We start from the raw sequence: 25,193 nt of genomic DNA on the forward strand, positions 1-25,193 counted from the left end.
GGCCCAAAATCCTCACCCAGACTCAGCTCAACCTCGGCCCCCAGCCCTAACCTCCAAAGCACGTGGAAAATGGGGATTCCTGACTGTTGTGTGCAGGGAAAGTTATCCAAGTTGAGTCTGTGTCTGATCTGCCTTCAGGGTCACCCTCCAGCATCAGCGGAGGCCCCTTGGGGCCAGGGGAGGCCACTTCTAGACCAGCCTCTCCTGAAGTGGTTCCTCCTCCCGATGTCCCTCATTTCCTGGCAGCCAGCCCTGGGCTGCCCCTCCCACCCAGTGATTGCGAGCCTTAGAACAGCCAGAGTGGCTGTGACAGGGTGGTTTTGCCCTGGCCCCTACAGGCCACCCCAGACTCCCGCCTGCACCGACTTGGGGCTCCCCGCTCGCTCCTGCTCGCTCTGGCGTGACGCCTTTGCACTGACCTCTACAGCTTCCTCTTCCCAAGCACACCGCAGTCACATGGGCACCCCGGCTTGGTGCCACGGCCGCTGAGCTCTCCCCGCCGCCCGCCGCCCGCCGCCCGCCGCCCGCCCGCCAGCCCGGCTTCCGCAACAGTCTCGGGGGGCCCTCTACCCGGACAACCTCCCACCCGAACGCCCCTGCCCAGGTGGCTTCCGTACAGGATGGCACCCAAGTTGGCGACTGAAAATCGGGAGCCCCCCTCCAGCTGAGCCCTTGAGGGGTTCCCGCCCTCCAAGGCCCGAGGTGGCGGGGAGGAGCGGGGAAGGAGGGGGCGCTGCACCTGCAGCAGCAACTTCGGGGTGCGCTGCCTGGGGCTGCGCGGGCGGGCCGCCTCACCCAGCCCTTTCCCCTCCAACTTAAAGAAACTCCCCCTGGGTGGCCCAGCCACTGTCCCCTCGGGCAAAGGTCTGGCGGGGAGGGCCCTGGAAAGCTGTCACCGGGTGGCGGGTTGGAGGCGCCGCGCGGGCGCGAACGCACACACTCCACACTTGCACCCGCCCCGGGAGACACAAAGAGCAGCTCCGCGACGCCGGCCACGCAGCCTGCGGGCTGGAGGCCACCCACACCCCGCCCGGAGCGCCACAAAGGAGCGGGCGTAGCGCAGGAACGCCCGCCCGGCCCGCCCGGCGCGCCCGCGGTTACCCTCGGCGGCGGCGGCGCGGCTCCCGGGCGTCCCCTTCGGCGGCGAAGGCTCGACGCGCGCCCGGCCCCGGCGGCGACGGGAGCCGAGCCCCCTCCACGGCGCTGCCAGGCCCCGGCCGAGGACGCTGGGGCCCTCGCGCGCCGCCTTCCTTCCTCGGGGAGCCGGGCGCAGCCTGCGCTCATCCCCGCGCTGAAACTGAACACCCGCGCGGCGCGGCCGCCGCCAGGGAGGCGGAGGGAGGCCGCCGCGGCGACGGGGAAGCGCACCCGGCCAGCGCCAGGGGACGCCGCCGCCGCCCACGGCCGCCCCCTGGCCCGGGCTGGGCGGCGGCACGAGGTTAGCTCTCCGGGCAGCCGCTTGGCCTGGGTTTTCCCCGAGTGTAGACGCCACCCTGCTGCTGGGGTGACGACCAGCAAAGCAACCTTATTTAAATGTACACCTCCAGGCACAGCTGAAGGAAGCAGTGCTAGGGGATCGAGGAGTGTCAGATCCAGAGCAGCAGCCAAGAAAGGAAGGATGAGGCTCTGACCCTTAAGAGAATAAGAGACCCTAAGAGGCTAAGGGCTGTGTGACCTAGAGCAGCTTACTTTCCTTCTCTGAGCCATTTCCTGATCCTTCTAACATGAAACGAGGTGACCTGAATGAAGTTCATCTGTGCATTCTATGAGACTCCCCTTACCTGACCCCTTAGCTTGTAACTCTACAGAATTATGCAAATTGTGACAAATACCCATTAACTGGAATCCAAACTTCACAACAACTGTATGAGGTCATTCCCAGGGCCCCCATCTTTCAGAAGCAGAGGATAACAGGTAGTTTCTCATCTTGGTCACTGAGATTGTTAGGTGGTAAGGCTTACCTGTCACCGGTGTTGGGGTCTGTCACGCCTTCTGCCTGGCAAATCCCAACTCTAACAGTGTAGAAGATGCAGTCGAACCTCAACCACTGGCTTCCGGCTGAAGGAGGTGATCCAACTCAAATCACAAGTCCCACCCTACAGGTCACCAGGGTCACTGCCCTCCCACCCTGTCCCCACGTCCTTCCCCTGAACCACAAGGACACAGGAGACAGTCTTCTGCAGGGGCAGGAACCAAGCTTCTCCATTCTTTGGCCAAACACCATTCACTGGGGCTCCCCAGCAATATTAATAGGTTCCAATTATATAATCGGTAATAATAACACAGCTATTAACACACATGATCTCATTTCATTTTGGGGATGCAAATACTGAAGCCATTTCAAAGTGGTCAATGATCTGGTCAGGGAGCTGCTTCCTGGTGATGTTAATGGCCAATTCCACTTTTAATACATGACAGTGTGCTCTGCCCATGAGGTTAGACTATCAACTCTCTGTAACTGGTTGGACTTTCTTAGCAGGTATATGTTTTGCCTATTTAAAAGAAAAATTAACAACTCTGAGAAATGGTCTCCATCTTGGATTTGGGCAAGGTATCCTTCAGCAAGAATTTTGTCACACTTATGAAATGGATGTGGGGTTAAATAAGTCAACAGAGGAGACCACCCTAACAGCTGGACCATGCTGTCCACGTGAAAGATTTATCTTTTAGAGTCACAAAAGCCTCAGCTCCTTGCTGGCAGGGACCATGTCTGGTTCCTCTGTGTAAGTGCAGCACCCAGCAACAACCCTATCGTTATTCTAATCAGCTGTGCAACCTCAGACAGCCTTCCCCTTTCAGAAACTTGGTATCCCCATCTGTAGAACTAGTCAAGAGTCTCTAACTGGTGGCCTCAAGGGTCACACCAGGAAGTATTAGCTTTGGTGAGCAATGCTTTTGCAAAAAAAGAATTTCTAAAGGCCTGCCTCTCTAGTTATCCACAAGCCCCACCAGTCTCTATTGTATTACACTCACCTGCTACGTTATCTGCACTGAACCATTATGAACTTCAGTTTCTTTATCTGCAAAATAAGGATACTACATCTACCAACAGGATTGCTGAGATAGTCACACCAGCATCTAACACAGAATGCTGGTGCACACCTATCTGGACAGAGAATGGTAGAGAGGTAGGAAAAAGAAACCAGGAATCCAAAGGCCTGGGGTCTGGCCCACAACTTCCTCCCTATTTGACACTGGCAGCCTCTTAGGCCAGTTTCCCTGCCTGATGGGACACAGGGGTGACGATTTATGAAGCCAGCAAATGCAGATGATGAGAGGCGGTCTCGGAGTTAAAAAGTGAATGTGGTTGTGGAGAAAAGCTCTATACCGACCTGAGGGAGGGAAGACTAACAACAGAGGATGCCAGGGTCCAACAGGCCACAGGGGCAAACATTCTGTCCCACGTGGGGACAGCACTCCACACTTCACATCCACTTCCACATCAAGGCAGGAGGCAGGATAGAGATGACAGAACCCCCACTTTGCAGAAGGTAAAACTGAGTCTGAATAAAAGATGAAAGATTTGCAGGGTCCAGAGAATGGCCGAAGCAGAATGGCTCATGCCTGTAATCCCAGACCAGAGAATGGCAGAAGCAGCCCCTGCAAGTTGCTCAACCCAATGCCCATTTTCATCCTTTCAGCTTCTCACCCATATAGTTCCCCCCAGTTTTTCCTACCACCCCATAAAGTAAAGAAAAAAGGAGAGGTTTGCATTTAACTCTCAAACATATGCGCCAAACATATGCTTTACGTGAAGTCCCCTTTTGGCTGGGCTTCTGAGTTCCTTCGCTGCTTCTTGGCCCACAGCATATCTTCATTCCACCAGCAAACCTCATTTCTGCAAACCCTGGTGTTACGGGAGCAGCAGAGAAGGGAGGAGACTCCTTAATACCTTTCTGGAATGCATTACAATGCCCAGTCCTTCTTAGTGAAAAAGGTACACCTATGTCATAAGGGATTGTGAAGGCTTTGAAATGTGTCCACACATTCTTCAAGGCTCCTCTCTTCAAGAGGTAGAACCAAATTCCTACTCTCTTGAGTATGGGCCAGACTAATTAACAGAAGACAGCACAAGCAAACAGGATGTGACTTTCAAAATTAGGTCATGAAAATCACTGTATCTCCCTCCTTGGTCTTTCTTGAACCACTCATTCTGAGGAAATAGCTGTCAGTCACAAGGATGTTCAAGTGAACCTGTGCAGAGATCCATGTAGCAAAAAACTGAGGCCTCCTGCCAACAGCCATGTAAATGCCCATCTTGGAAGTGAATCCTTCAATCTCCCCATTAAGCCTTTAAATAAATGCAACCCAGGCGTAAGACTTTTTGTTTTTGTTTTTGCAGTACTGGGCAATTGAATCTAGTGGAGTTCTATCACTGAGCCATGCCCAGCTCTTTGAATTCTGAGACAGAGTCTTGCTAAATTGCTAAGGCTGGCCTCAAAATTGTGATCCTCCTGCCTCAGCCTCCAGAATAAACTGGGATTACAGGGTGCTCCACTATGCCCATCAGACCTAAGTCTTGACACAGATCATAAGAGACCCTGGGCCAAATTTATCCTACTAAGTTACTTTCAGATTTCTGATCTACAATTGTTTTAAGCTGCTAAATTTTTTTTTAGCTGTGAAGTTTTAGGGTCATGGTTATGTATCAATAAAGAGCTAAAGCAGCTGAGCACCGGGGCTCATGCCTGTAATCCCAGACACTAGGAGGCAGAAGGATTACAGGCTCCAGGCCAGCCTGGGCAACTTAATGAGACCCTGTCTCAAAATTTAAAAAAAAAAAAAAAAAAAAGGGGGGCTGGGGATGTGGCTCAGTGATTAAGTGTCCCTGAGTTCAATCCCCAATACCACCAAAACAAACAAACAACAAACAAAAATAATGCAAGGATAGTACCAAATAATTGTCAATTGCTTAGACATAAAAGGAATTTCAAGACAAACAATCCTACACAATTCAAAGCATTTCTATAGGGTACAGATGGAGATAGAGGAAATGCCAAGATGCAGATCAACTGGATCACCACCCATCATTCTTTTTCCCCTTCATCCTGCTTTATGTTTTTGTTCTTGTTTGTTTGTTTGTTTGTTGCACTGTGGAATGAATCCAGGAGTACTTTACCACTGAGCCACATCCCTAGCCCTTTTAATTTTTTTTTTTTAATTTTGAGACAGGGTCTCACTAAGTTGCTTAGGGCCTCACTAATTGCCTAAGCTGAACTTGAACTTGTGATCCTCTTGCCTCAGACTTCTAAATAGCTGGTACAGGTGTGCGCCCGCCTGCCCTGCCTGCTTTAGGTCTCTTTGAGACACTTAGCAACAAATTATCCCCCAGCTCCGAACACCCTGAACACCCTCTGTGAGAATGGGGACTTGACTCTATTCATTGTGATCTATCAACCACTTAGAGAAGTGTCTGGCACCACAACATACATTAGCATACTCTTTACAAACCCTTTGTCTCCCAAGGTTGCAAGTATTCCCAAAACCTGCTGAAATTCCTAAAGCAACCCTAGACCACAAGTGAACAGCAAAAATCCTGGAGCCAGGGCACAAGCAGCAGTGCCTCGCACTCCCCCTCCGCGCCCGCAAACCTTTGATTCAGGAGGACCAGCAGCTGTCTCTGCTCCGCGGGCGCCTCCAGCAAGGAAGCTCTGCGATTTCCAGAAACAATGTCATTTTAATTAAATTCCACAGAACCATTCCACGGTCCCAGAGGACTTTATCGTGGTAGGATTTTTACCTTGCTTATGAACATCTGAAATCAGCATTCTTTTCAGCCAAACAAATGGATTATTTCCAAGGTGACAATTTCCTTCCTAACAAGGTTCAAATCCTGTAACAAGTTTCCGTGGCTGCTGACAGAGTTTGGAAATCTATTTGCTACACCATGCCTCAAAGATGTGTGGTCCTAGCAAACTGTGAGCCCGGTTTTGTTTTTTTTTTTTTGGTCCTTAGAGAGGATTCGAAATGCGTTTATAGAGCTTGCTATTTAAAGGAATCTCAGGAAGGTAAGGCAGACCTTAACTGATATCTACATCCCCCAGTGCTACCTATTTTACTTCCTCAATACATGTCCAAGTGTCCTCTCCTTTCTTCTCTCCCCTGCCGGATCCTTGTCTATCTAGGCCAGACAGTGGCCTCCTCCCATCTGCTTGGCCCTGCCCACTTCAATCTACATAGAGGAGGATTTGCAGAATAAAACCCTGAACACATCCTGCCCACTTAGAACCTCAGAGGTTTCTGAGTCTTTTGGGGGGAAATTGGGGCATCAGGCTCTATTCAGTCTGGCTCTTTACAAACCCTTTGTCTCCCGAGGTTGCAAATACTCCCAAAACCCTGCTCCCATATCCACAGCTGTCCCCTTGTCCCTCCCAAACCATCCCAGCTCCTCTGTACCCAGCCAGAAAACCCCTCAGTCCTCATCATCTAAGGAGCCCCCTAAACCCTTTAGAACCCAGTGCAGAATTCCTTGCCTGACCTCCCTGACCAGGTAGTCCCCTGGTGCCAGTGCTAAAGTACCGTGGTACTTTGCCTGGTGGCTTCATCCCAAATGCAAGCATCCAAGTGTTGTCTCTCGTTACAGGATTAACATCTGTCTCCCCATAAACTACACTTCATGTGGGCAGAGGCCTCATCAGCCCCCCACCCACACACAGTGTCCCCAGTGCCCAGCACCAGTCAGAGGCTCAGTACGTGGTTGCTGAATGAATCAATCAAATGATTGATTCCCTTCCTCCATGTCTCCCCCTCCTCCCACTGCCACCATCCCCTAAAGCCCAGGTTAGCCTCTCCTCCTGAGGACTTCAGCCCAGATTCCTCCTTCCCTATCCTCCTCCCAAGAATCTGCTTCCCAGGATCAGAGCCTCAGGGTAGTAGCCTGGTGCTGCAGGCCACTTTCTCCACAGGGTGGGGCCCTTAGTTTTTTTTCCTCTATTTTCCCTCCCAGGGGCTCTAGCTGCAGTCAGAAAAAAACAGAATTGGAAACAAACTCTGCTACTCTTCCTCCCCGCCTCGAGCCAGGTCTCTCTCATGGATGCAATTCTGTCCAAGTGATGTATAGAGCTTCAGCCTGAAGGGGGAGGAGAAATGTCTAGGAAGCAATTAGAGAAGGGGGTGGAGGGGGTTTGTTGAAAGCAAAACCTTTAGAAGCCCAGGACCAATTGGCCTCCCCTAGGAAGCCTGGCACGCACTCTGCATTCAAGACACAGCACTGAATGGAAGGCGGAGGGATGGAAAGTTCACAGCCTGTAAGCTCTGAGGGTATTGCTGGCAGCAGGGAGAGCAGCTCTTCTAGGAAGCCCAGAGCACCAGCTCTGGCTGCGACAGCCAGCAAATCCTTCCCCTTTAAGGGATGGAAACAGAGGGTCTGAGCTGGTGGAAATCCCAAAGGTGACTTCTGCCCAGAGATCCATTTATCAAGTCCCTGTACATGGAGAGGCCCAGAGGTGCTGCTGCTGGGGTTGAACATCAATCACAGGCTATGCCGCTGGTCATGCTGTGTCTAGCAAGGTCTCTGCTATTGACCAGGGTCACCTTCCCTGCCCTGCACCAACCCTCTGCTAGAAGGGCACCCTCTAAGACACTTCTGGTGAATAAGATGACTCCAAGTTCTGCTCAGGAAAGGTTCTTCTGGGTCAGAGATCCCAGGTCTCAACGCCAAGGAAAAGAGAAACACTAGACCCCCCTCCCCTGCTCTGGCCTCAAACAGTGTCCACTGTGGACAGGTCCCCCTTAAAACGCCCATTCCCAGGACATGCTGTCACATGGAAGGAGTAGACCAAGCTTTGCACAAATGCGCACATACAGACACACACACACAGACACACACACACACACACACACACACACAGGTGTACATGGAATCTTGGCCCATGGCTCCTCCTTCTCAGATCATTTCCTCTCCATGGGAGCTGTGGGGAGGCCCGAAGGCCAGCTGGTTGGAAAGCCTGCCCAGTGCAGGAATCAGAGCCCTGCGTTTCAGAGAAGCAAGATGCCAACCTGCCCAAACCAAGGCCCACACCCTTCTTGTCCCAACTGTGGCCCAGCCCAGGCCCTTCAGCTCTGAAGGAGGTCAGTTGCAAAGTGACACTCAAATTCATGTGGACAGCCAGGCATCGCCCTGCTGGCCTCCCCAAGCTGGGGGCCACCCCTTCTTTTCCCCACCAACCAGGCCGTCTTACTTCTTTACTTTCGGGTACTTCATCTCTGCGATGGCGTTGGTGGCTTCCGTCTGCTTCTCCTTCAGATGCTGGGGCCACATATTGTCCACCCAGTCCACCAGGTCCACCTGAAACCCAGGCCACTCAGTGTTCCTGGCCCCACTACCAGGTCAGAAGCAAATGCCCCCTCTGCTCCAGGGACGGCTCTGGTTGTCTTGAGCTGCTGCCCCCATCCACTCCATCCCATCCTCCTGCCTCAGTCTGCACAGAAGGCAAAACCCTGCTCCCAACATCTCCTCCCTGGCACCCAGGGGACCAGCCTTGGCCACACCCATGCCAGCCATTCCCAACTCAGGAGCAGGGCGGGAAGGAAGGGGACCATGGCAGGTGCCGGGACAGCCACAGCCAGACTTACTACAGTGGGGCGCTTGACCAGGTGCTCCAGCTTGGTGTGGCTGAACTCCAGGCTGATGACGTTGTACAGCTTGTCCCGCTGTGCCTCAGGTGTCTCATAGTAGCGCACAAATTGAGACATGCTCATCTCCGTGCCTTTCTGCGTGTTCACGTCCATCACATCTACCAGCCGCCGGCTCCCTGGGGACACAATCCACATGCTGGTCACTCCTGTCTGCACAGGACCTACTTGGAAGCCCCCCACAAAACAATACCTGCTCCTCCTCCGGGGGTCCCATTCTCCTAACCTCTGCTCCATGTCTGCTTAATGCCCTTTTCCTGACCCGACCTCTCTCCACCCTGTCTGCCTCCCTCCACCAGAGTGGCAGCCCATGACTGCTTCCTAAGGTGTCCTCAATGGCTTCCTAAAGAGCCTGCAGACCAACCCTCCCACTGAGCACCACCTGCTGCCAGTCAGTGCCGCTGACTGACGAACTCTTGAGGCACTCTCCACCCTGAGACTCATTTTGTTCCTTTGTGACATGGGAACAAACTGTCTCTAGAACTTCAGCCACACAGGGAAGAACGAGAGAGGGGAGAGAAGTACTGGGAAAGGGGAGAAAACACACACAACACAGACTGCCAGAGTTCAAGGTGACTTACTAAGGAGGCTGGCACCTCCTGTGTGTCACAGGCACAAGGAGCATTACGGCTCTTATCTTATCTGGAAAGACCCCCAACTCCCCAGCAACTCAGTGGCAAATGCATGGTCCATGGAGACTCAAAAATACTGAACAAAACAAAACAAGGGCTGGAGTTGTGGCTCAGTGGCAGAACGCTTGCCTCGCATGCGTGAGGCCCTGGGTTCGATCCTCAGCACCACATGAAAATAAATAAAAATGAAGATATTGTGTTCATCTACAACTAAAATAAATAAGTGGGCTGGGTACAATGGCACATGCCTGTATTGTAATCTCAGCAACCTGGGAGGATAAGGCAGAAGAATCACAAGTTCAAGGTCACCCCGGCAACTCAGCAAGACTCTCAAAATAAAAAATAGAAAGAGTGGTCCTGGGTTCAATCCTCAGGACGGGGAGCAGGGAGGGGGAATGAAACAAGTGACCCCTTATTCACAGCTGCTGCAAAACTTTATGGGTACCCTCACTAGGGGTCCGCAAATGACAGTCCCAGGGCCAATCCAGCCCATTGCCTAGGACAGCTCACAAGCTAAGAATGTTTTTTACATTTTTAAATGCATTGGTGAAAATCAAAAAAAATATTATTTCTTGATGTGAAAACTATATGAAATTCAAATTCTCAGGGGCACATATAAAATTTGCTTGGTATCCAGCCATGCTCCTTGGCTTCCATAGTGTCTAGGGCCACTAGCATGTTCCAAGGGTGGAGCTGAATAGTTGAGACAAAAAGCACATGGCCTGCAAAGCCTGAAATGTTTACTCTTTGGCTCTTTACAGAGAAAAGTGTGCCGGTCCTTGAAATAAGACGAAACTTTGAATTAACGTGGATGCTGATATGGGTTAACAATCTCATCTCTCCTCAAAAAAAAAAAAAAGCCAATCTCATCCTGTTCACTGCTACGTGCCCAGCTCTGGGCTGAGAACTTGCCCTAGAACAGGCCTTTGGTCAATATTTGTTGAATAAATAAACACAGTGCCATTCACACAGTAGGAACTAAATCATAAAATTAACCTCTTACACGTGTAGCAGAACGTAGGTGTTCTAAGTTTGAGTTCAAGGTCTAATTTTCACAACCAAATTTCACAATTTGTTCTTGTCTTACAAAGGGGGAAACCAAGGCCCACAGAGTAAATGGTTCTGTTCCATGGAAGACAACAATGCACACTCACTGAGCATGATCCCGCCCTCTACAGAGCTCTCATGGCCCCAGCTCTACGAGGTGGAACTTCAGTGACTCTCATTTGATGGATGAGAAATTGAAGCACAGACAACTATCTAGATGTAGACATGTCCAGTTCGTGAGTGACAGCTGACATGTGAAGCCAATCCTATCAAATACCAGAGCCCGTGCTCTTATCCTACATCCTGGAATAAACACTGTGCACTCTGATTACATGCTAAAACACAACAAAACAGAAAGAACCCCAGACTTCAGTGGTCAGGCTTCCCAGCCTAGACATCCTGGGAAGCTGATCCAAAAGACAGCTCTGCCTCTGGAGGGTGTGGATCCACCAGGGGGCATCCCTGGTCTTTGCTGGAAATCCTGGCTACTATCTTGGCAGTGCTGGTCCTTCCTTAACCAGAGTAACTGAAACAGGTGGGCTCCATTCAGGTTTTCTGGGAGGCCCACCTGACAGAGAATCTTCTGCTTGAGCCCCCAAGGCCTCCCCTTTCTCTGGACAGTCTACCATTTCTGCCCACCTCTCAGCCCTAACCTTGCTCAAGGTCAAATTCAAGAAGGTTGCTGGGGAGGTCAGAGATAAGATTAAGATAAAGATCCTAAAATCACAGCCCCGGGGCTGGGGATGTGGCTCAAGCAGTAGCATGCTTGCCTGGCATGCACAGGGCGCTGGGTTCCATCCTCAGAACCACATAAAAATAAAATAAAGATGTTATGTCCACTGAGAACTAAAAAATAAATATTGAAAAATTCTCTCTCTCCCTCCCTCCCTCTCTCTCTCTCTTTCTCAAAAAAATAAAATAAAATCACAGCCCCAACTGGGTGTGGTGGTGCACACCTATAATTCCAGTAGCTGGGGAAGCTGAAGGATCACAAGTTCAAGGTTAGCTTCAGCTACTTAGTGAGGTCCTTAGCGAGTTACTGAGACCCTGTCTCAAAATAAAAGTAAAGGGGCTGGGGATGTGGCTCAAGCGGTAGCGCGCTCGCCTGACAAGCGTGCGGCCCGGGTTCGATCCTCAGCACCACATACCAACAAAGATGTTGTGTCTGCCGAGAACTAAACAATAAAACATTAAAAATTCTCTCTCTCTCTCTCTCTCTCTCTCTCTCTCTCTCTCTCTCTCTCTCTCTCTCCAAAAAAAAAAAAAAATTAAAAAAAAAAAAAAAGTAAAAGTACTAAGGATGTGGCTCAGTGGTTAAGCAACTCGGGGTTCAATCCCAGTACCAAAAAATAAAATAAAATGAAAATCATAACCCCAGAGTCAGCATAGAAGGCCAGAATTCAGCTGCCCAGGCCAGCACCACACTAAGATGCATGAATCCAAATTCTAGCTGGACTTCCAACTGTGCCTTGGACCACTTAGCATCTCTTAGTGTAAGTTTCCCTGCCTATAATATAGGAACAAAAATAGCCAACCCAGGGGTTGTTCTGAGATGAAATGATTTAATACACATTAAATACAAGCAGTGCCTGCAGGGAAGGTAGTATTACCTAATCAGTCAATTTCATTTATAATTAGTCATCCCCCTATATCTGAGAGAGTATCTGAGAGTTTCAGGAACCTCCCAAAGACACCAAAATCCAAGAATGCTAAAGTCCGTATATAAAGTGACACCGTATTTACATTTAAGGTATGCCCATCCTCCTATATACATTAAATCATATTCTTTATACTTAAATTTTTTATAGTTACAGATGGACAGAATGCCTTTATTTATTTATTTATTTTTATGTGGCGCTAAGGATCAAACCCAGTGCCTCATACAGGCTTGGCAAGTGCTCTGCCACCGAGTTACAGCCCCAGCCCTAAATCATATTCTTATAATACCTAATACAATGTAAATGCTGTGCACATCGTCTGTATAACACACTAATTAAAGAATAATGACTGTAGCCCCTGTCCAGCGTGGGCTACCGAACCGGGGTCACTCAAGCCATCGGGTGACATGAAATCACCCACAGACACACAAAATACCTTTTTTACGGGCCACCTCCAGCCTCAAGCTCCCACAAGGTGGGCAAAGAAAAACAGGAGAGGCTGGAGAGAGAAAGAGAGAGAGAGAGAGAGAGAGAGAGAGAGAGAGAGAGAGAGAGAGAGGGCATGTCCTGAAGCTTGGCTTTTATTGGGGAGAGCTACTGGATGGAACATTCTGTCCAAAAAAGTGGCAGGGGTAGGATTACAACACACAGGTGGGTGTAACTCAACCCATCAGGGAATGCCCACCCACAGGGCTGCACCTTTCTATGCCAGCAGAGGTTAAGTCGACAGGCATTGCAATGCCAGTCCAGTATCTCCTGGCTCAGGACTTCAAGCTGTATGTATAACTCCTACCTGTTCATGGTGGCCCCCGACAAATGACCAAAGAAATTCTGTACATGTTCAATATGGACCCCATTTTTTTTCTAGCATATTTAATCCATGTTGGGTTCAATCTGCAGATGAAGAACCCACAGGTAACAAGGGTCAACTAATTACACAGGTGGAGAAATTGGGGTGATATGAAGCTTATGCAGCTGCCTAACATCAAAACCAGTGAAATCTGTGCCCTCCAGTCTCACTGGACTGACCACTTAGGATCCTAAAATAACCATGATAGCTAATAAATGGCAGTTTTTTGTTGTTGTTTTGGTACTGGGGGTTTAACCCAGGGGTACTTTACCACTGACAAAATCCCCAACCCTTTTGTTTTTTGTTTTTGAGAAAGGGTCTCATCCCAATAACTTGAGAGGCTGAGGATTACAAGTTTGAGGCCAGCCTAAGCAACTTAGAGACACCCTATCTCAAAATAAAAAATATAAAAAAGGGCTGGGAATGGTAGTGTGTCCCTGGGTTCAATTCTGACACCAAAAAAAAAAAAAAAGATTTATTACTAAACTGTAGGAATACTTATGAATATATGGTAATATGGTATGATGATTATTTAAAATATGGTACTATTATTTAAAAATAAAAAATGTCTCAAAGCCAGTCTCAGCCACTGAGAGAGGCCCTAAGCAACTTAGTGAGATCTTATCTCAAAATAAAAAATAAAAAGGGCTGGGGATGTAGATTAGTGATAGAGGATTTACTTAGCGGGCACAAAACCCTAGTACTACACAAAGAAAAGAAATGAAGTACGGACACAGGCTACAACATAGGCAAGCCTCAAAAACATTATGCACAGTCAAAGAAGCCAAACACAAAAAGCCACATGCTGCATGACACCATTTATGTAAAATGTCCCAAACAGGGAAATCCATAGAGATAAAAAGCGGATGGGAGAGGGCTGGGGATGTGGCTCAAGAGGTAGCGCGCTTGCCTGGCACGCATGCAGCCCGGGTTCAATCCTCAGCACCACATACAAACAAAGATGTTGTGTCCGCCAAAAACTAAAAAAAAATAAAATATTAAAAAAAAAAAAAAGAGGGGAGGGGAGGGGAGGGGGGATAGTAGAGGATAGGAAAGGTAGCAGAATACAACAGACACTAGAATGGCAATGTGTAAATCAATGGAAGTGTAACTGATGTGATTCTGCAATCTGTATACGGGAGTGGGAGTTCATAACCCACTTGAATCAAACTGTGAAATATGATATATCAAGAACTACGTAATGTTTTGAACAACCAACAATAAAAAAAAAAAAAGAAAAGAAAAGAAAAAAGAAAAAAAAAAAAAAGTGGATGGGAGCCGGGGGTGATGGTGCACGCCTGCAATCCCAGAAGCCCAAAGCTCTGTAGGCTGAGGCAGGAGAAACACGAGTTCAAAGCCAGCCTCAGCAACTTAGCAAGGTCCTAGGAAACTCAGTGAGACCCAGTCTTTAAACAAAATATAAAAAAGAGCTGGGGATGTGGCTCAGTAGTTATGTACCTCTGGGTTCAATCCCCATAACAAAAAAAAAAAACAAAAAGAAATATAAAAAGAACAGGGATGGGAGTGGAGGAAGGTGGTTGCTTAATGGGTCCAAGGTCTCCTTTTGGGGTGATGGTGGTGGCTGCACAACACTGTTATGTACTGGATGCCACTGAATTGTTCAGTTTAAAATGGTTAATTTTTATCTCATGTGAGTTCCATAAGTTATTTTTAAATAGAGAAATTTCAAACATTAATTTTAAATCCCACAAAAATCCCTCCACTCAACAGTTAAGGAGTCAAAACTTCAGCTTCAACAAGAGCAAGAACTTCATGTCTCCTAGTCTCTGTCTTTTTCCTTAATTGTTTCTGGGGTGTGGATCTCTCCCCTCCGCAGGGCTCAAGAACTTGGGTAGCCACTGACTGTCCCAAATCATGTCTCTAAGGAAACTTCACCCCCAACCCCAGGCCTTGGGTTCCATTCTTCACAACTTGAACCTGCAGCTTGGGATCACATTCCAGTGGCAAGTGCTAGGCAAGGACATGAGAAACATAATCAAGGAATGGAAGAATCTAGCAGTGGCCCCCAAATATATGTCCACCCAGAGCCTGAAATAGCACACTATTTGGAAAAAGGGTCCATGCAGATATAACTGAGGAAAGGATCTCAGATGAGATCATGTCAGATTCAGGGGAAGCCGTAAACCCAGTGACTAGTGTCCATTATAGGAAGGCCATATGAAGACAGAGATGGAGATTGGAATGATGTGGCTCTGTGCCAAGAAATCCTGGAGTCATCAAAAGCTAGAAGGGGAAAAGAGGGTTGCTAAAAGCCATCAGAGGGAACCAAAACTGCCAGCATCTCACTCTAGACTTGTAGCCTCCAAAACCTACGCAAGAATAAAATTCTGCTGTTTGAGGCCCCCTGCCCCACCAGTACGTGGCCCTGTTATGGCAGTCCAAGGAAGAGAATACAAGGACAGCAGTCACCTCTAGAACAAGGAGGACCTCATGGCAACGTCCAAGGAATGTTAAGATTTCTTAACTTGGATGGCAGGTATTATTTTAGAATTTTTCTGCAAAGTCTTCAATATATGTCATCTATTTTGCATTCTACAGACCCCAGAGTGTCATACACCCCTGAGAATGCGAGATCCACACCCTAGAAACAGTGAAGGAGTCAAACTTCAGCTATTTTAGGTTCCACGGGCCACAGGATAAGATCTTTAGACAAGGTGCCTCAGTTTCCTTATCTGCAACATGCAGATAAAGAACACTTTGCTGGGGCTGGGAGGATAGCTCAGTTGGTAGAGCACTTGCCCAGCCTGCACAAGGCCCTGGGTTCAATCCCCAGCACCACCACCAAAAAAAGAACACCTTCCTAAAAAAAAAAAAAAAAAGTTATAAAAAATATTATGATTTAAAAAGTAATATATATTCAGAATGTTACTGCTGGAATCAAATGAAAGGGCTTTCAGAGCACCAAATAGCATCTTGCTGCACAGAAGTTACAGATCTGTACACAGAACATGCCTTTTTGTCTCTACCAAGCCAAAACAAGATTGCACGGACCCCTCCCTTCACTTCCAGGACAATTATGATTCACCAGCCTGGTTCCCAAAGTTGCACAAATAAATATAATTAAGCAAACCAATGCCCGGTAAATATAAAATTTTGACCATCCTGAAAAGATAGGTCATTCCCTTCAATGTTATTCTCAAGTTAGGATTATATATAATGCCAATTTATATACAACCCAAATCAAAGATGACTACAATAAAGATTTCAAAAAATAGGCCAGACACAGTGGCACACACTTGATCCCAAATACTTGAAAGGCTGAGGCAGCCCAAATCTAGTTCTAAAATAATCTTCCAAAAGCAATGTAAATTTATCAATTTTACTACTGTATAATATATATATATATCATATATATATATATACACACTCATGTGATTATATAATACATGTAACAAGTATCTATGAATATATAAATATATCATATATGCAAGTATTAATATTTGTTATATAAACATACATTCAGAGTTAAATGTCATATATCTAGTTTTTTATGATTAACACAAAGCAATGTACAAATTACTGATATCTTAAAACATATATGGGGCTGGGGTGTGACTCAAGGGTAGAATGAAGGCTTAGCACGCTCAAGGCCCTTGGTTCAATCCCAAAATAAAACAACATATAACACTTTTCGTATAGCACATATATATCCACATGCACTTGTGAGTCAAATTTGGATAAAATGTGCTTTCAAATAAATGTATACCTTGTATATCTGTGATGATGTCCCAGGTATATTCCCTTCCACAAACAGACAAATATTAATCCACAAGTTATTATTTTCAATCTTTGTCCAAATGTGAACCAAAAAAGTATTCAAGATTCATCAGGCACTCAAATATCCGATAAATCCAAGAATAAATGATAAATCATATTTTGTGAAAAAGGGAAACAACAAGAAAAAGTGTTAGCAAGGATGCGGGGGAAAAGGCACACTCATACATTGCTGGTGGGACTGCAAATTGGTGCAGCCAATATGGAAAGCAGCATGGAGATTCCTTAGAAATCTGGGAATGGAACCACCATTTGACCCAGCTTTCCCTCTCCTTGAACTACACCCAAAGGACTTAAAAACAGCATACTACGGGGACACAGCCATATCAATGTTTATAGCAGCACAATTCACAATAACCAAATGGTGGAACCAACTTAGATGCCCTTCAGTGGATGAATGGATAAAAAAAAAAATGTGGTATATATACACAGTGGAATTTTACTCAGCATTAAAAGAGAATAAAATCACGGCATTTGGGCTGGGGATGTGGCTCAAGTGGTTGCACACTCACCTAGCATGCGTGGGGCACTGGGTTCAATCCTCAGCACCACATAAAAATAAAATAAAGATATTGTGTTCACCTAAAACTAAAAAAATATATATTCTTTTAAAAATCATGGCATTTGCAGGTAAATGGAAGGCATTGTTGAAGATAATGCTAAGTACAGTTAGCCAATCCCAAAAAAACAAATGCTGAATGTTTTCTTTGATATAAGGAAGCTGACTCATAGTGGGGTAGGGAGAGGGAATATGGGAGGAATAGATGAATTCTAGATAGGGAAGAGGAGAGGGAGGGAAAGGGAGGAGGCAGGGGATTAGTAAGGATGGTGGAATGTGATGGACATCATTATCCAAAGTACATGTATGAAGACACGAAACCTACTTTATATACAAACAGAGATATGAAAAATTGTGGTATATATGTGTAATAAGAATTATAATGCAAAAAAGTACATGTATAAAGACATGAATTGGTGTGAACATACTTTATATACAAAGATATGAAAAATTGTGCTCTATATGTGTAATTGGAATTGTAATGCATTCTGCTGTCGTGTATTTTAAAAATAAAATAAATTTTTAAAAGTTTCTAATAAAAAAAAAGAAAAGAAAAGGAGAAACAATTTGGGGTTAGGGCTATGGCTCAGTAGTACAGCACTTGCCTGGCACACATGAGCCCTGAGTTCCATCCCTAGCACCATGAAAAATAAATAAATAAAAGGTTTAGTGATCATTTAGTTACAAGGAGATAGTTATTTACAAAATCGTACATCACCACCCTCAAAATGTTATTTATTTTTTATGTGTCAAGGTTTCAAAAAAAAATAGGGCTGGGGATGTGGCTCAAGGGGTAGCGCGCTCGCCTGGCATGCGTGCGGCCTGGGTTCGATCCTCAACACCACATACCAACAACGATGTTGTGTCCGCCGAAAACTGAAAAATAAGTGTTGAAAGATTCTCTCTCTCTCTCTCTCTCTCTTTAAAAAAAAAAAAAGGTTTCAAAAAAATAAATAAATAAATGCTTCAGTAGTAACAGAAACAAAACAAAAGCCAAAACTAAAATTAGAAAGAAAAACAATTTCACAATGCTAGTTGTGAAACTGACTGAGATGACCCATATAAAATGCTAGATGTTTCAATCCCTGGCACCAAAAAAAATAATAATTAATTAATTTAATGTACTTGATAAATAAGTGTTGAACACACAGAAGGGGGAATCGGCTCCCCCTTCCCAGGCCAACCAGGTTTCCTCTGGTCTGCTAATGTGTCTTTGGTGACTCATGCACCTCCAAAGGTCTTAGGAGTAGAATGCCCATGCCCCAAAGTGACACATTCAAGTCCAAACCTCTCACACCTGTGAGTGTGACCTTGTTTGAAAACAGGATCATTACAGAAGTCAGAAAACCAAAATGAAGTCACACTGGATTGGAGTAGGCCCGAAACCAGTGACTGGTGGCCCTGTGAGAGACAAGGGAACTTTGTATGCAGACACATACAAAGGAAGACAGCCATGTGAGCCACCTGAGGAGGAGGCCGAGACTGGTGAGATGCAGCCACCAGCCAAGGGACCTGGGAGTAGCCAACAGTCACCAGCAGCTGGAGGAGGCAGGTCCTCCTCAGGACACCTGGATTTCAGACTATGAGAAGATAAACTTTTACGTTTTTTTGTTTTGTTTTGTTTTTTTCATAGTTGTAGATGGACAGCATACCTTTATTTTATTTATTTTTTTTTTTATGTGGTGCTGAGGATTGAACCCAGTGCCTCACACGTGCAAGACAAGTGCTCTGCCACTGAGCTACAGCACCAACACTCTGTGGTCTTTTGTTATTGTTTTTGTTGTTGTTTGTTTTTGGTACTGGGGATTGAATCCAGGGACACTTTACCACTGAGTGACATCCCCAGCCTTTTTTTTTTTTTTTTTTTTTTTTACTTCCAGACAGGGTCTCACTGAGTTGCTTAGGTCCTTGCTAAATTGCTGGGGCTGGCTTTGAACTTACAATCCTCCTACCTCAGCCTCCTAAACTGCTGGGATTACAGGCGTGTGCCATGGGGCCTAGCAAATTTATGTGGTCTTAAGCCATCCAGTATGTACTCTTTGGCAGCCTAGGAAACCAATAAAAGGGCTGATGAAGGGATTACTGGAAAAGTCTACAAGCCTCCATAAATGTCAAGTATTCAGGCTTCTCCAGGAGCCCTAGCACAAACTGGAATGGGGCAGACACGCCATATAAGAAACCTTTGTGAAGAGTAGATTCACAAAGAGAAAAATGAGATCACATAGATGACATGATAACATTTGGCCCTCAACATGTGTTTTCCGTTGTTTTGTGGAGCTGGGGGTTGAACTCAGGGCCTCACACATGCTAAGTAAAACTCTACAATTGAGCCACATCCCCAGTATGCGTGTTCCCTCGCTCTCTGTCTTTTCAAAATTGAATCCAGAGGCATAGCACCACTGAGCTATAGCCACAGCCCTTTTTATTTTTTATTTTGAACACATCTCTCACTAAGTTGTCCAACCTGGCCTCGAACTTGTGATGCTCCTGCCTCAGCCTCCCTCCTGAGCTGCTGGTATTACAGGCATGCACACCTTCACCCAGTTATTCAATACAAGTTTTTGTCTCTTTTTTCTTGTCTCTCTCCTACATTCTGTAAGCACTGAGGAGTTGGATCTGTCTAGCTCATTCCTCTATTCCAGATTTCCAGATTGGAGCTCAGTAAATCTCTGATTAATGGATCAATGCATTTTTTTATTGACTCTTAATGTCCTACCTAGTGTATCCCACATGACTTCACATGTAAATTACAGATGACCTGAAGAAATGGCCTGAGGACCTGTGGGTGGGTGTGCATAGCCCCGCCTGGGCAAGGAAGACAACTCCATCACTACTGCTGAGAAAATACCCAGGGGTCCTGAGCACCCAGGAGCCCCAGCCCTGGAACCACTAGACTAAACATAGAAAGACAGACACCATTTTACTCTTGGGGGCACTAAGCAGGCCCCCAGACCCCCCATTGCAATCCCTGGTGTCCCGTGCCCTCTCCCTGCCCTCTGCTCCTCTGTAGCTTTCCACAGTCACAGAGGCCACTGGGAACCAAAGCTGGAAGACTCCTCCCCAGCCAGCCAAGGTCCCCAGCTGACCTCACCTCTCAGCCTGCCCTACTCACTGATGACAGAGGAATCAGGACTTGGAGCGGCTGAACTCAGTCACATTCCTCTTCAGACCAGGGAAGTGTGGTGGGGAGCAGCTGGGACAGAATGACAGCACTGGGAGCAGAAGGCTGGGACACTTTGTTCTAAGTATAGCTTCCTAGTGTGCTGGGCGGTCCATTCAGCTCCCCAGGTGACCTAGAAGTCACAGTCCTTGGGAGGGGTCAGGGTGAGACTTAAGAGAGGGAGAAAGAAGTAGCTTCTGTGGTGCTCTGGGCTCCATGGACCACCCAGGCCCCCAGGGAAAGGAATGCACCAGTAAACAGCTAGAGCAGCGGGCAGGTTCCAGCCCTGGCAGGCAGCAGGAAACGCAGGCAAGACGGCAGCTGCCTGCGGAGGCAGGTGATTTGGGTAGAAGCAACCATGGACTTCGGAGTCTCATCTGGGGTAAGGGCCAACTCTAGACCAAAAGGCAGATATGGGGGAGTTTCTCTCCACAGATCCCAGCCAACGAATGACAAAGGAGTGACAAAATTAGACCGTCACCACTGTGATGATGCTGAGGAACTGGCACTGAGCATCAGAGACTGTTAACATCAGAGGGAGAACGAGACCCGACATTTCCTGCCTCCTGAAGGAGAGCAGAACACCAACCATGAAGCAGTCCTGCCAGACATGAGTGAAGGAGAGAAAGAGAAAGACACACTTGAACTTGGGCTTTTCTTTTCCTCCTTTTTTTTTTTTTTTTTTTTTTTTGTGGTACAAGGCATTGAGCATGCAAGGTAATGTTCTACCTGAGCTACCCCTCAGGAGAAACACCTTGAATCTGCAACTATCAATTCACAGGAACATCAGAAAATAGAGCATGTTAAACAACTCTCCGGGATGCCATCAGGAGAACCCAGGAGGTACCAATCAGAATAGTGAGCTTACTAATATTCTGATTTATATGACTGTCAAAAAGAAGGAGAAGGAGGAGAAGGAGGAGAAAGAAAAAACTGGCATATATTAGGGTCTGTAATATACTTAGCCACCTATCCTGTCTGGGTCTATGGAAAGAACTGGGAAGCTCTGAAAACAGATGAGTGTCCCAGGTAGACTCAAAGGGAAAGAGGAGCTCTTTCTCCCTTGTACATCTTTGTTGGTATGTGGTGCTGAGGATCGAACCCGGGCCGAACGCATGCCAGGCGAGCTCGCTACCGCTTGAGCCACATCCCCAGCCCCCTTGGACATGAACTTACTGGCAACCAGGGTAGAGGCATGGGTGCCTGACCTCTTCCCATAATCAAGGCCCACAGGAGGCCACGGAATGCACCAAGGGTTCCTCCAGGAAGAGCACCCAGGCCAGTGCCAAGAGCCCTGGTCTGAGTTCTAGTCCCAACAACCCACAGACCCTTTCCTAGGCCTCAGTTGCCCCCTGGATAAAGGCAGGAAGAAGTGACCTTTATACACCACTCCCACCCTTTGCAAGAGAACTGTTTCTTCCAACAGAAGCTTTGACAAAACTCAAAATTCATAAATAAAAACAAGCAGCTCAGGCTGGAACAGGAGGTAGGGACTTCAGAATTGGACCAGATTCCCAGGACTTCCCTTTGAAAATCACTGGATTAGGTCATTTTTAGGTCCCTTCTCTAGGCTGACAAACTGACTTTTAGTCTAGTTCCTGAATACTCATTTCATTTCTCATCAGGGTTGACTAGAGGGAATTTGGAGGAGACCTGGAGGCTTGCCTGAGGGACCACGGCAGCGAATGGAGCCCACTAGCCCTTCTGCCTGGTCCCCTTCACAAAGGGCCAGGTGTTTGAGCATGAGGCTCAGCACTGGGGGAGGAGGTAAGTGCCCCAAAGGGACAAAGGGACAGATTATTGGGATGGGAAAAGTCACCCCTGGAGCAAGTGACAGGGAAAAGCTGCCCATTGGAACCAGTAAAGAATCCATATAACTGGAATTCTTAGGCCTTGAAATCACTGTGTTCCTGGGGAAGTGTTCCACCTCCAAGCAAATCCTGGAGTTCCTAAGTAGGCCAGCAGTTTCCCGGCTCATCTCCCTGAGTCTCCCAGGCTGTGCACACTTCCAACAGACCAACTACAGGAACTGATCCATGGCCCTGTGGCCCTTGCTTTGAAGGCTCCATCAGTCAGCTCCAAGAGCCAAGGACTTGGAGCCAGAGGACACTGCTCAAAGTCACCTTGAAGGCTAACAGGAAGTACACACAAGCACTGATACCAAACTCCCCCTCAGACCCGCTCTTGAGAAAGGTCACAGAGCTGTTCCCCTTCACAGTCCTGGCATGCTGTCATCCCAGGCTTCTGGTCTGGGTTTACATCCTACTCCTTGGGAGTAGCTCCTCACCAATCTAACATTAGTAGCATGTGTTAGGGAGGTCACGGGCCCCAGGTTCAAATCCTTCTCCACCCTACTGTTTCTAGCAGTGAGGCCTTGGGTATGACCCTGAACCCCTCTGGGCCTCAGTTTCCTCATTTGTAAAATGGAGATACAAATCCTGGCACTATCATGGAAAGCACTTGGTAAACTTGATAGCAGGGGATCTCTTGAGGATACGGTCCCAAACTGAGGGCTTAAATGCACTGGAAAGAAGAAGCATTGAGGCCAGGAGTCACTGCACAGAAAGGACAAGCCTCCTCAAGCTGAGTCCTCAGTTTCCTCATTATGAAAGGAGAGGATGGGTGTCACCGTGCCCAGATGTTCCCCAGGTCCCAATGCCTTCAGGCTCCTCATCTCAGTACCTGTCTGCTTTTGTTGTTGTTTTTGTTCTTTTACAGAACAAGGAATTGGACATAGGGCTCTATACCACTGAGCCCTTTTTACTTATATTTTATTTGAGACAAAGTCTCACTAAGTTGCCAAGGCTGGCCTTGAACTTGCAATCCTCCTGCCTCACTCAGCCTCCTGAGTAGCTGAGACTATTAAGGATGTGCCATCATGACCAGCATCTCAGGACCTTTTCAAATGACCCCAGGACTGCTGTCTGTGCTGCAAAACCCTGACCCTCATGGGTGGCCTAAGGGGACAAACATAGACTGACAAATCTTGGCTAAACCCAACCAAGCAAGGAAATCCACCAAGTAACCCAAGTCAACAAGGGAAACCTGAATGATTCCGAGGATGAGACCCAGCTACAGGGCTGTGCGGAAGTTGAGACAGCAGGAGCTGCCGTCAGTCAGACCCGGGAACAAACTCTGTTCTTCCACTCACTACCTACACAATTGTGGACAAGAAACTGTGAGCCTCAGGGTTTGTTTTTGGTGCTTTTATGGTGATGGGCACCAAAGCCCAGGGACTCATGCATGCTGGGCAAGCACTCTACCACCAAGCTATATCCCCTAGCCCTAAGCCTCAGTGTGGTTTTTTTTAATATTTTTTAGTTGTAGATGGACATGATACCTTTAATTTATTTATTTGCTTATTTTATGTGGTGCTGAGGATTGAACCTAGCACCTCACACATGACAGGCAAGTGCTCCACCACTGAGCCACAACCTCACCCCCTTAAGCCTGGTTTTTGACATATATAAAATGGGAGTGGGGCCAGGTGCTGTGGTGCATGCCTGTAATCCCAGCAGCTTGGGAGGCTAAGGCAAGAGGATCATGAGTTCAAAGCCAGCCTCAGCAACAGCGAGGCGCTAAGCAACACAGTGAGTCCCTGTCTCTAAATAAAATACAAAACAGGGCTGAGGATGTGGCTCAGTGGTCAAGTGCCCCTGATGTTCAATCCCCAGTACAAAAATTAAAATTAAATTAAATTAAGTAAATAAATAAAATGGGAATGGAACCGGGGCATAGCTCAATGGTAGAGAGCTTGCCCTAGGTTCAATCCCCAGCACCACTGGAGAAAAACAAGACTAAGGCAGAAGGATCACAAGTTCAAGGCCAGCCTCAGCAACTAAATGAGACCCTGTGTCAAAATAAAAAGGATTGAGGATGTAGCTAAATGGAAAGCACCCCTGAGGTTTCAATCCCTAGTACTAAGGAAAACACACACACACACACACACACACACACACACACATTGTGTGGCATTGGCTTCAGGATAGGCAGATGGACAAATGGAGCAAATTAGAGCATCCAGAAACAGCCCCCACCAATGTGGCCACCTGATACATGAGAAAAGAGCACTCCAGGGCCACGGGGACAGGGGATCCTTTTCAGTAATGGTGTTGGGTCAACTGGATATCCATATGGGGAGATAAAAGAATCTTGACCCCTATCTCCTACCAAACATGAAAATCAGTTCCAGATGAACTACACATTTAAATGTAAGGGTTCAGGGTTGGGATGTAGCTCAGTAATAGAGCACTTGTCTAGGATGCGTGAGGCCCTAAATTCAATCCCAGCACCACAGGGGGAAAAAAAAAAGTTTCAAACAATAAAGCTTTTTGAGAAAAAAATGTGAACATCTTTGTGACCTTGGAATAAGCAAAAAATTTTACAAGACATAAAAAAAACTAAAGGATCAAGCAAAGCTAAGTAGTATCTGTTAAAATTAAGAACATTGAGCTAGGTGCAGTGGTGTACCCTCTGATCCCAGAGACTCAGGAGACTGAGACAGGAGGATCAAAAGTTCAAAGCCAGCCTTGCAACTTAGTGAGACCCAAAGCAACTTACTGAGACCCTGTTTCAGAATAAAATATAAAAAGGACTGGAGATATTGCTGGTGGTAAAGCACCACTGGGTTAAATTCCTACGACTCTAATCCCCTTCAAGAACTTCTGCTGGATATAGTGGTATGCTCCTGTAATCCCAATTTACTTGGGAGGCTGAGGCAGGAGGATTACTTGAGCCCAGGAGCTCAAGGTCAGTCTGGGCAAAAAAGAAAATTTTCCAGCGACTCAGGAGGCTAAGGCAGGAGATCGAAAGTTCAAAGCCAGTCTGGGCAACTTGGTGAGGCACTTAGCAACTCAGC

General features: G+C 47.1%; 1 protein-coding gene across 12 annotated transcripts in view; it reads right to left on the reverse strand.

Moving 5' to 3' along the window:
* Kdm2b (lysine demethylase 2B) overlaps window positions 1-25,193 on the reverse strand; it is a 125,544-nt gene that overhangs the window by 84,218 nt on the left and 16,133 nt on the right. For 11 of the 12 annotated variants that reach the window (XM_078039207.1, XM_078039203.1, XM_078039206.1 and 8 more), the window contains 2 exons: window positions 8,575-8,753; window positions 8,181-8,287 (listed from right to left, as the gene is read on the reverse strand). In XM_078039207.1, coding sequence (XP_077895333.1) covers window positions 8,181-8,287; window positions 8,575-8,753 — 286 coding nt within the window. Of the gene's footprint in view, window positions 1-1,101; window positions 1,235-8,180; window positions 8,288-8,574; window positions 8,754-25,193 lie in introns of those variants that run through there. The other variant, XM_078039211.1, reaches the window with a different exon arrangement.

The sequence above is a fragment of the Ictidomys tridecemlineatus genome, chromosome 2 (genome assembly GCF_052094955.1).
Source record: "Ictidomys tridecemlineatus isolate mIctTri1 chromosome 2, mIctTri1.hap1, whole genome shotgun sequence".
Taxonomy (NCBI): domain Eukaryota; kingdom Metazoa; phylum Chordata; class Mammalia; order Rodentia; family Sciuridae; genus Ictidomys; species Ictidomys tridecemlineatus.